General features: G+C 41.9%; 1 protein-coding gene across 8 annotated transcripts in view; it reads right to left on the bottom strand.

Moving 5' to 3' along the window:
• Window positions 1–367: 367 nt before the first annotated feature.
• Window positions 368–12,491, bottom strand: part of LOC112235968 (RNA-binding motif, single-stranded-interacting protein 1) — a 46,929-nt gene continuing 34,805 nt past the window's right edge. For 6 of the 8 annotated variants that reach the window (XM_024404567.2, XM_024404576.2, XM_024404582.2 and 3 more), the window contains 10 exons: window positions 9,295–9,452; window positions 8,402–8,481; window positions 7,483–7,598; window positions 7,116–7,165; window positions 6,862–6,949; window positions 6,364–6,414; window positions 4,479–4,589; window positions 4,110–4,187; window positions 3,733–3,811; window positions 368–1,787 (listed from right to left, as the gene is read on the bottom strand). In XM_024404567.2, coding sequence (XP_024260335.1) covers window positions 3,740–3,811; window positions 4,110–4,187; window positions 4,479–4,589; window positions 6,364–6,414; window positions 6,862–6,949; window positions 7,116–7,165; window positions 7,483–7,598; window positions 8,402–8,481; window positions 9,295–9,452 — 804 coding nt within the window. In that variant the 3' untranslated portion in view covers window positions 368–1,787; window positions 3,733–3,739. The remainder of the gene's footprint in view (window positions 1,788–3,732; window positions 3,812–4,109; window positions 4,188–4,478; window positions 4,590–6,363; window positions 6,415–6,861; window positions 6,950–7,115; window positions 7,166–7,482; window positions 7,599–8,401; window positions 8,482–9,294; window positions 9,453–12,491) is intronic. The other 2 variants (XM_024404553.2, XM_024404546.2) reach the window with 1 other exon arrangement.

The raw sequence follows: 12,491 nt of genomic DNA on the forward strand, positions 1-12,491 counted from the left end.
ATAAAACAATTATTGTGAAGAAAATCAAAAAGTATTAAAAACAACCTGAAAGAAAACAAGTGTATATTGCCAGCTCCTGAGCATGGCGTTTGGTCTGGAAGGGCGGGCTGGACCTGCTAACCCGGCTCAATACAGAGGAGAAAGTAAACTCTGAGGTAGATAACTGGTCGGTCTGTGCAACCATCAGGCCAGAACATACCATCTATTGGCCAGAACACAGGCTTCTGGAAGACAACTTAATCATAAAGCCTGTTCAAATCTACTATGATAAAAAAAATTATCAAACTTTAGCAATAACATTCTGTTGCACAATGTTAAAACAAATTATTATTGTATTTTTGAAATTTCATAGTTTCAAACTGTCTTCTTTCCTGGTTCAATTCATTTTATAACGTTGCATTTTCCATTTTTCTGTAGTGACAAAATCAGTGTGTGGCACTTGTTGGATCCAAATCGTCCTTCATGCTTGTTTGTGTCCATATTTTCCCATAAAACGTATGACAACTGAATGTAAATGTACAAAAAAGGCACATTCTCCAAACTGCAATCTAGTCTGGCAAAAAGTCAATTACATCCTGGTTAGAAAGAGAAATTAAACTATTTCCTCAATTTACTAGCTCACAGTTCTTTGGTGAAGTAAATCATAATTGAAAGTGCCGAGCTTGTTTGTTTCCTATCAAAGAGCTGGGTGCAATAATATCTACATATTCATCTCAGTTTTTCCCCACTAAAACTCCATTAAACGTTTGCCGTAAGTTGCACTGGAAGGCTTTGATAAATCGAAGTTTGCCTCTTTGCATTTCAACTGAAAGTGAAAAAGAACAAAATCCCCCAAAAAGACACAACCACATTCCATCCCCACCCCTAGAAGCTAATTTTAGGCTAATCTACAACACCAAGTAATCAAAAAAAGGCAAGATTCAAAATGTGATAATTCAACAGAATTTCTAGCACATTCAAACAACCAGAGACATTTAAGGCCCTGTGATTATACAAACATTACATTCTATTAAAACATCATCAGATTTAGAGGGTAATTTCACTCTAAAAAAAATTCTCAAAAACTTCTACTTTAGATTCATTTTCAGAGGGGAAAAGCAAGAACATTTAAACACAGCAGATTTATTTTTGCTATATCCAAAGGAAAAGCCCTATTTCACTGATTTACAAGGCAATAGCTCTCACCATGACTTCCTCATTTCTAGCCTAGGAGATTGCCTATACAGCTACTGTAGTCTAGATGGAAAGATCAATCTAGACCACTACGATAAATCACTTTACAATAAGAAACATTTAACACGTCACCATAGCAACACTCACACAGCAAGCACAAAACATCATTTTCAAGATAAATAATAAAACTTCAGAAAATTCTATTTCAGTACAAAATAAGAGGAAAAACTCAATTAAAATTATAAAAAAATATTAACAAAAGACATCTTTACTATCATGCACCATAAACAACAAGTCACATGATCCTCTATAGGTTCTTGCATCCATGTGACAATTCTTGGTAAAAAATAAACATTCTTTCTTTAGTAAAATACAACTACTTTTTCTTGTTTTTTTAGAGAGAATTTGAATCCTTTGATGAAATTAATCACTTATTTGCACCTCATGGGACATACCAAAATTGTCTCACTTGTTTTTCTTATCACAAACAAAAGTAAATCATTGCAGAATTCTGTACAAAATGGGGATAAATCCTTAACGCACAATCCATCACCAGAAGCAGCCATGATTGTTTCAACTGTCATCCCACTCTGTCTTCTGGGCTCCTACCACACCTGAGGACACAACCAAGACAGTCAAATGATTGTACACTCTGGTACTAAAGCCTTGTGCACATTTGCAGTTTGAAGTGACTTAAATCCTATTTGTTTGCATATCCGATTCGAGTCTGTTCTTTTTCCTGCAGTCTGAACAGCCAAAAAGCACATGGAATCCCATATTTCAAGCCACATTTCAAACCTTGGTAGGTCATTTGAAATCAGAAACAAATCTGATTCCTGGCCTTGCGACTTGTGTCTGAACGGTCAAATGTGATGTACTTGCCCTCAAGTGGTTTTTAGACTGTTATTTGGCATATCGTGTTGCTCACTAGCTACTCTGTTGACAGTTTGACAAGAACATGTGGCAGAGAACTTGTTTGTTAATTGTTTACAAACAAATTAGTGAACATGCTAGAGAGCTAAACAGCTACCTAGCTAGCTAGTTGACTGGTGTGGCTAGCCAAAGTACTCATTTTGAAAGTTGTATCATCTTATCCTATGAGGCTTTAAAAGTGTTCTTACACTATGATTTTGAACATTCAAAGAAACTGGGAAACGACCATGGCAGGCATTGTTGTTACGTTAGCTTGCTAACCTCTTGAGTGATAGGAAGCACGAGTGCCACCTCTAATTAGCCTGCACCACTGCGCACACAACCGTCATTACTATGACAACTAGCCATGTCAGCAATTTACTGCTGTCTGAACACACACAAACCCCGATTTGGTCACTTGTAACTTGCTGTTTGGTCAATCAGAATTTGAAAACCGATCATTAAGCAATAAGGCATGAGAACCTGGGGATTATCGTTGCGAATAACCCCCGACTAAGAGTTGTTCTTAGGCCCAATGTGGAGAGAAAGGCCTGGGGAAACAGCCCTTAGGGGGGGAGTTTATAGGCTATGACGATTTCCAACATTAAAAAGAGATTAACAATATGTTTTCATTAAAAATGTTATTTTAATGAGTAAATTCATTTTCTTTCATCCTTCCACCAGACGATATAGTCTGAAGAAAAGCCAGTTGTTAGTTCTGAGATTGTGAAGTTGCTAGCCAAACAGGCAGGCCATTCATTTTATTCATTCTATTTGCAATGGCTCCTATGCCAAACAAATCTTTGGCATGTAGCTACATAGGCTAGCTACTTCTGCTTTGCTAGCTAGCCAACTAATACTAACTCACAATCACACCCGGCAGCTGAAATGACAGCAGACTCTGTGCATTTGTTTGTTTTACCTTTGTTTCTATTGCCATTTCTATCGATATATCCACTCTAATGATCCTGATAAATGAATTCGCCTGGCTCAGAGAAGCCGTCAGTCTCTTTTGGACATGTTCATATGGCACAGGGGAGATTGCAACATTGTTGCACATGTCAGAGAGGCAGGCAGCAAAGTTTAGACAAACCTAATGCTAGGCTTACACGCATGGGGAAATTTACATTTTAGTCATTTAGCAGACACTCTTTTCCAGAGCAATTTACAGTAAGGGGTGCATAGATTTTTTGTACTGGTTCCCTGTGGGAATCAAACCCACAACGCTGGCGTTGCAAGCGCTACGCTCTACCAACTGAGTCACATGGGACCATAAGGTCTTAATGCCTTTTGCCAGGGGAGATTACGTTTATGAACGGCCTGGCTGGGCTGTGGCACAGTGGACGCGCATTGACAATTGACATGGAACTGTTAACAGGCATTACCTGGGGATTGTGGTGAATAACTCCCTGCTATCAACCAATCAGCATCCAGGATCCAAACAAGCCACTTCATAATATAAAACATTTACCCACAACCATATAGGCTAGGCTGAAGACCCTGGTCTCAAATGGCACCATATTCCATATGTAGTGCACTAAGTCTGACCAGAGCCCTATCTGTACTCGTGTACTATATAGGGAATAGGGTGCCATTTGAGATGCACAGCATGTATGACATAAGGAAAAGATCCCACACTGACTGTACCTCCATATTACTTGGTTTGTTGGTAGGTGTAAGGGGAATGATCACTTGATGACTCCACCTGTTGTTGCTGACTGTTGTCCTGGAAGGAAAATGAAGCAGTTTACCATCTATAAATACATGAAGTGTTATCTACGTGAATTACCTCTTTAATCTAGCATCTATAAACAACCAAGTAGTAAGTATTGCTAAAATCTTATGGGCCAGTTTCACAGACCTAGTCCTGGACTAAAAATCATTCTTAATGGAGATTCTCCACTGACATAACTTTTGAGTCCAGAACTAGACCTAATCTGTGTCTGGGAAACTGGCTCTATAGGTACAGCTAAGGTACAGGACAGCATAAAATATGATTCATCAATAGTAAGTTAATCACAAACCTCCACTGGAACATTTGTGGCCTGCATGTGTGTGTACTGGGGAATATAGGCTCCTTGCATAGAGTTTGCAGCCATGTACTGCACAAGGAAGGACAGAACTGTGTTAGCATACATCCATCTAAAATGCACTATATACAATACAGATTCCGACATCAAATGTACTTCTGGGGCCGTATGTAAGCATCTCAGAGTAGGAGCACTGGTCTAGAATCAGGTCCATGTTATCTTATTTATTAGGATCTAAAAGGCTAAACTGATCCTAAATCAGCACTCCTACTCTGAGATGCTTGATACATACGGCTTTCGCTCTAATTATACAACACATGAACACAGTTGACGTATTTGACCCTGTGACCCCAGATCTCTCACCGTTCCTGTGCTACCCATGGAGAGATGACTCATCTGCTGAGTGAGAGGGCTCATCATGGATGTAGGCTGTAGTGACATAGTATGGTCCATAGAGGGCGATATCACCGCTCCCTGGGACAGAGAGTGTGAGAGGATGAGAGCACGGTAGCAGAGGCACACAGACATTCATGGATCCTATATTTCTTTGTACGTATAACAAATAAACGCTACACACATCCACGAATACCATGCAAGATCAAAATGTCAGAAACAGAGGAGTGAGAGACAGTGTAAGAGAGAAAGAAGGACAGACCGGCACGCTAATTCCTATGTATTGCACTCCTTTTGACCAGAGCCCTATGGAACCTGGTCAAAAGTAGTCCACTGAAAAGGGAATAGGGTGCCATTTGAGACGCAGTCATTCTGTTAAGTCTCTGGAACTAGTCAGGGCAGATAGGTGGAGCTGGAGAACGTTGGAATAATACCTAGATTAAACCCTTCCCTTCCTGAATCATGTATCATTCCACAAGGGCATGCCCTCTTTTAGGTTTCAGACCGAGAGAGAGAGAGATCAACTGAGCTCAGTGTGTCAGACTTCATATCCTATGGCCACACTGACTATAGAAGTCACTGGATGCAAATGGCACTCCATTCTGTATATAGTGCACAACTTTTGACCAGAGGCATAGGCATTACATAGGGAAGAGGGTGCATTTGGGAAGCAGCCACTGACAATCTTGGGCACATGGAAGTACTTGTAAGAAAAACACCCACTGGGAACCACTATTTCCTTGTAAAAGCAGGTACGACTATATGGCACAGAACAACAATTACTCATCTCCCTACTAAATGGAATCAGTCATCAAACACAAGATGTTTGAAGCGCTTCCAACTTGTCCTGTGGTGAGTGGTGAGCATCACCAAGAGAGTCAGGCATCCTGGTTCTAGTATTTCTCTCAACACCTTAGTACCAGTAAATCCCAGAGTGCCCAGTCACATCCTGTATGTGTGTCCTCACTACCATCCATCTTCATTTTTCACCAGTGATGAAAAGTACCCGATTGTCATTGAGAAAAAGTAAAGATACCGTAACAGAAAATGACTCAAGTAAAAGTGAAAGTCACCCAGTAGAATTCTACTTGAGTAAAAGTCTAAAAGTATTTGGGTTCAAATATACTTAAGTATCAAAAGTAAATGTCATTACTAAAATAGTAAGTATCATAAGTAAAAGTATAAATCGTTTCAAATTTTTAATATTAAGCAAACCATACAGCACCATTTTTTTTTTACAGATAGCCTGTGGCACACTCCAACACTCAGACATAATTTACAAAAGAAGCATGTGCTTAGTGAGTCCGCCAGATCAGAGACATTAGGGATGACCTGGGATGTTCTCTTGATAAGTCTGTCAATTAGACCATTTTCCTGTCCTGCTAAGTATTCCAAATGTAACATGTACTTTTGGGTGTCAGGGAAAATGTATGGAGTTAAAAGTAGATTATTTTCTTTGGGAATGTAGTGAAGTAAAAGTAAAAGTTTATATATAAATATAAATAGTAAAGTAAAGTACAGATACCCCCAAAAAACGACTTAAGTAGTACTTTTACAACACTGCTTTTCACCTCCCTAGTTCTCCTCTTTTCTAAACATAGAGCAAAGGGAACACCTGCAAACAGCTGATCTACACCTGCCCAGAGTAATAAAGAACAGAAGAGAGAGGAGAGAAGGGAATGAGAGAAGAGAAGGAGAGGAAAAGCAAGACATTCCAACAAGAAAAGAGAAGAAAAGAGAAAGGAGAAACATTTACATTCCAAGGTGAGGGAAGAAAACAAGGACAGGAGTTGATGAGAAAATAAGCAGGGGGTGTGAAAGAGAGGGTCAAGAAAGGTTGTTTATTTGGGCTTACTGGGTGCTGCATGATGTAGGGCTGGTGAGTAACCCAGGAGGGATTCTGTACCTGGAACATCACACATACACTCTGTAAACACACTGGCACAGCACAGGGCACAGGGCAAGCACAGGGAGAGAGCTATTTCTGGAGCTCACATGCCTCTCTGTTTGGCTCAGCACTACAGAATACGCCCCAAATGGCACTCTATTCCCTATAAAGTGCACTACTTGTGCAGTACTTTTGACCAGATCTCTATAGGCCCTGGTCAAAATTAGTGCACTAGGGGATAAGTTGCCATGTGGGACACAGTCCAGGGAGTAAGGCCATAGTGACCTCTCACAGCCCCAGCCCTCTAAGGAGAGCCCTCTGAGGTAAGTGTCATAAAAGGTTAATACATACATGTAGACCTGGTCAATTACAGAAAGTGTGCATTGTGGCTGTGTAGAATAGTGATGCTACTCAAAGCCATGCAAACCCATCCATCCATATCAATTGAATGAGGTAGATGCCAACCTGGTACGTGGAGATAGGTGAGAGATATGGAGACATGGACGTTTGAGCAATCATCCTGTTTCCGATGCTGTATGGAGACGCATAAAATCTGTAGAGGGAAATTCAAACGTTTCTAGAGTCCTACACGCCACAAAATGATAAGACTTTGATTGGATTGATTCCTTACTCACAGTGTACGGCAACAACAACAAAATGCTGAATTGACATAAAAAAAGGCAATATGAACACAGTGGATTTGTTGCGGTGTCTCTTACCCGTTTTGCATAGCCGCTGTGGTGGTGTCGTACGTGAGGGTCATTCCAGCCTGGGGACATAGAAAAGAACAAGAGAGCTAAAATGAGACCAGATAACTCATACCCTGAGGCAACCCACACACACAGTTACATTAGCCTTAAACAAATCTCCCCTTGACACCTGTGTAGACTGATTACTGCACTTATACCCCATAACTCTGTCAAAGAGTTCTAGGTATAGGATTTAACCTTGACGTTGGTTTATTAAAACTGGAACTAGACTGATTTTTACGCATCTAAACGCCATTCCTATAGATGTGCTCTTCCGTGTGCAGCAATCCCACTCCATCTAGCATGCATGCTGAAACGAAAGGGCAGCAGCACTCACCAGTCTAGCATCGCCGTCTCTAGCCCACGCACGGCTGTTCTGCAAAAATGTATACTGGCTTTGCCTCTTTTTCTGCCCGCCGTCAGCAAACTTACACAGTAAGGGCTCCGGTGGCACTGGAGAGAAAGAAAGAAAGGGAGAGAGAGAGAGACAAAGGGAGAGAGAGGGGCTTCACAATCACACAGACACTGCTACAGTATGCATGGTGCTGTCTGAATCGCTTACTGGGGAGGCAGGTAGCCCAGCGGTTAAGAGCTTTGGCCCAGTAACCAAAAATTCACTGGTTCGAATCCCTGAGTAAACTAGGTGGAAAAACTGTTGATGTGCCCTTAAGCAAGGCACTTAACCCCAATTGCTCCCGTAAGTCGCTCTGGATAAGAGCGTCTGCTAAATGATTCAAATGTAAATGTTACTATACAGTCATTCATGGAAGCTGACTGAGCCTGGGAGTGGTTTTTTAGCCCGGCTGAGAAACACAGACATCTCATTTGTCAGCTGGGGCCCTGTAATCCCTGTCCTTTCCAAAAGGCGGCAGGGCCAGTAGATACTATTTCAGTCGATTAATCCAATTAAATAGCTTAAACTGGCAAATAAGGCAGTTCTCCAGCCACAGAAGGCCGCTCTTCACTCTGCCTCTTAGTAGAGGGTCCATGGCACCTGATTCACTAGGGCCCTGGTCAACAGTAGTGCACTATATAAGGAAAAGGATGCCATTTTTGGACACAGTCCCAGCCTCCTGAAGGGACCACAGATCCGCTGCTTGACCACTCACCTTATTGGTTCACATCCCAATGAACCAATAGGCAATCCACCTTTTACTATAATTTGAAGCTGTTTAATAAAAGAGCTAACCCTTGAGAGCCAGTGCAGCTGCTGAAAGGGTGAACAATTATTGGTTCTTAAGAAATCAGTCCCTTACCAGTAACTCCAGGTGGTGTCTTAATAAACTTCCCGTTGAAGTGAGAGATAACGGAGTCACATTTCTCTGTCGACTCCATCCTGAAATATGCAGGAGACGAGAAGTTACACTGCAGAATCTCATGGTGGCATCCTACACTGCTTTATGTTTTTAAGACGGAATATAAATGCAGACCTTCCCAATAAATGCTTTTTTAATGGGTCAATATCCTGGGCTTTAATCTTGGTTGCAGGTCCTAGACCTAAATGTAATGTAGTATATATATCTCTGCTCTGGATCATTGGTAACATGCATGCAGGCAGGGACTTGACCACACACCCTCTCATAGACAGACAGACATTCCTATGAAGCAAAGATAGTGTTTCTGCTTTGTGAATCAAGGGCCTGGCCTCCCTTTCAGGTTAGTCAGTCAAGTGCCCTGTTATGTGAGCGTGAAAGGAGGAGGCCCACGTTAACACTATAATTACACCATCCCAGTCATAATGAAACTGATCTTCAACTGGCACTTCAAAACATTAACTCTTCGTTGTCCATTAAAATCCACGGCTCACCACAGTGTGTTCACTCATCCTCTCTGGGGAAAAGTGGAAATACAATAACTCCTGGGCTACAATGGCTATAATGGCTATAACTATCTCTAATCAAGCAATGTAGTTGTGCATTTTGATTACGTGAAAATACATTTTTAGTCTGATCTGTATGTGCTCTTGTAAACTCTGTCGCTATCCTTGCCAAGCCAAACATTGGTTTTGCACGACAGTGAATGACAAGGAGTTGGCGTGATAGCACAAATGGACCGGTACTTAGGCTATCAATTTCATTTCACGTGAATAAAAACGCCATTCAGGAATGTTGGGTTGTGGCTCCAGTTCATTCTACTACTAGTGGCTGACCTTGCAAAGCCCACTCCTCTACTGGTCCCATTGGAGTCCCTCAGTATTCGGGTAGAGATGACCTGGCCAAAGGGCTTGAGCATGGTCTCAAGCTCCTGCTCGTCCATCGACAGCGGCAGGTTGGAGATATACAGGTTGGTTGGGTCTTGTTCTTGTTGCTGCATGGTGATAAAAGACAGAAAGCATTGACGTGTTAACGGCACTTAAGAACAACCTTGACACACCTGGAAAAAATCTCAAACACTTAAACTCCGTCTCTTTATTGGCATCAATTTCAGTTTCAGGCACGGCAGTCATATCCCTTGAATAATTCCTACTCTCTGTCTGTGTCCCAAAATGCACTCTATTCCCTATATAGTGCACTACATTTGTCCAGAGCCCTTGACCAGGGCCCAGTAGTGCACTGTATAGGGAAGAGAGTGCCATTTGGGACACGCTGAGACCTCTTTGACTACCGTGATGCCTCTCTCGACCTCCGCTGTCTTTGTCTGCCTGGGTTTTTAGCTAATAAAGGGTCACCATGAATAGTGATTTGCATGCAGCCCACGGCTGGTTGAGACCCACATCAGCTGATTTCTTCCTGTATTTCAATAGCATCAGCAGAAACATAAGACACGGCTACGGGTCCCCGGGGAGCAGCCGCTCACCATTAATATTCATCAGCATCCTGCCGCATTCAGAGCCCAGCCTAACACACTCGATTGGATTACTAAGTTAATACGCTGACAGAGAAATCTACATCCAACTATTAGGAACAATGAATTGGCACCACACAGAACAGCAGAGCAAAGCACCCAGTGGAGGTGTTCAATCAGAGGGATTGGTGAGGAGTTGAGGGAGGGATGGATGGAGGAAGGGAGGAGTGTGTTTCAGCACTCAGCAGCAAAAGGGTGTGTGTGTGTGTGTGTGTTCTGCTCTAATAACTCTAAAAAGTGCTCTAGAATGAAAAGAGGGGGGTGGCCATCAGCAACAATCCTCCCTACTCACCATGCGCACGCGCACACACACACACACACACACACACACACACACACACACACACACACAACACACACACACACACACACACACACACACACACACACACACACACAAATTATATTCAAGGGCAAAAAGACTGCCTTACCATTTTATCCTTTATGGCTTACCTAAAGGGTAATGGTAAAGCATTCATCCAGTTAAATGGCCTTTAAAACATTTATATTGAATAGGCCACAGATAACCATTCAGGATAACAGGCTGCCTACACAGGAAGTATGGAAGACGATAGACGGAAGATCAAACTAACTTAGTCAACACACACGACCTGTATTCCACAGAGAATTTCACTAGTAATGTTTTCAGTGGCTCAGCGGGAGGAATGAGTGTAGAATAATTACCACATGGTTTACCCGTGAGTCATCCCGAATAGGAGTTCTCTTAGTATAAGCCCCGACTCAACTCCTAACTCCGCCACCATCTGACAGAAATTAGAGAGAGAAAAAGCCTTTCTGTGCGTGTGAAGCGGCTCTTAAAACGTAGGGACCGAAATTTGGCGGCAAAATAAGACATCTGTTTGGGCAGCAGTGAATGGGGTCACCAGCAAAACAAGTAATGTGACTAAGGCGTGCTCATTGAGGGTTATGTCTAGAAGGGATACAGATTTTGTCAAAATGTACTTTTTGGAGCAGGTTTAGGAGAATTTACGGAGCAGGTTAGGAGGGCCAGTGGCGGCTGAGGGGAGGAGGAGGGGTGGCCTGCCAATTGCTTGTCTAGCCGGAGAGGGAGTCCCTCCAAATACTGTGCCACAGGTTTATTATTACGATCGTCTGTTCATGTCCAAAATAAGTGGGAAAGTAGACCTCACTCATCTGTCATTAGTAGGGGATGTTCACATCATCCTAAACAAGTTTATCCACTTACAATATTATGATACAGACACATTGTATCATTATTATGTTATATTGTACTCCTTCTGTAACATGTTAGAAATGGAGAATATAAGTATGCAATCCATCTAGGAAAAGGAACATATCTAGGTGAAAATACCATTAGGAGAACATTTTCAACAGGAAACCCCCATCTGCTGACTTCCTACCTGCCTTTGAAATAATAATGAGTGAATGCCTATTAAATGTTTCCCAGGCAGAAAGAAAATACCTTTGTTTGGGGAGTTCATTAAGCCCAAGCAAGCCCTGGTAATAATGAGAAAAAGTTAACTGAAAAGGCTCCGACTTTTAAATGGCCTTTACCTTGAACAATGCCTAGATTAAATTTAGGCATTCCTCACAAAACGGCTTTATTTTAATTAAAAGTTAAATAGGTGCACAGAGGCATGTCAAAAAGCAGAGGATTTTGAGGATTCCTGTTTAGGCTTTGCGGGCCTGATTTCGAGAACTATAACTGGCTCGGTTGCCATGGCAATCTCCAAACGATTTACATCCCTTTCTTCTGTCCAAGATTGTAAACTACCTTGTTCAAAGTTATTACAGCCCCTGCTGGCCCTTTGAAGACCAACCATGTGAATTCTCTGCCCAATTGACTCCCACCAGAAACTGGCCTCAAAACTGCTCCAGTAATGCTTTACCCAGCTCAGTCTGCCAGACACATAGGACTTTCAAAGGACATTCTATAACAGGACAAACTTGCTACACGTACGCTGTTCATAACCCTTTCATTACAGTCTGTCTAGTAAGTCAGGCCTTTTTAAAGTGACACAAGCTGGTGTGACTTCAGTGAGTAATGCTGCAGCAAGCTAGATCGGTTACACGCAGAATGCAAGGCTCATGACTCATGCTTCTCAAACTAATATCCCTCTTCACCACTTAGTCTTAGTCAAAGTTTCACATTACTTTCATCCTCTTTTGCCTCCAAATTTCCACAGCAATGCTTCCAGGAAGCTTGAGAAAAAAACCTAATGGCTCATCTAATTTATACACTTTACTTTATTACACTGTACACATATACTGTATGTTTATACAAGCACATGTGAATCATTTTCCAGTCATTTTAGAGCTAAGATTCTGTGAGACAAGAATATTCGGCATTGTGTCAAAAAGCAGCCTTCACCTGTCCTGCCTAAAACCAAGGGGATCAAACTTGTCTCAGTGCCAGTCGGCACTGAACCCATTAAGACTTTCCAGACCTAGAACACCGTTCATTGACTGTCACATCTTCTTTGGATGTGGAGCGGGGAAACAGGAAAATATACTGTATTT

The sequence above is a fragment of the Oncorhynchus tshawytscha genome, linkage group LG03, assembly GCF_018296145.1.
Source record: "Oncorhynchus tshawytscha isolate Ot180627B linkage group LG03, Otsh_v2.0, whole genome shotgun sequence".
NCBI classification, from domain to species: Eukaryota; Metazoa; Chordata; class Actinopteri; order Salmoniformes; family Salmonidae; genus Oncorhynchus; species Oncorhynchus tshawytscha.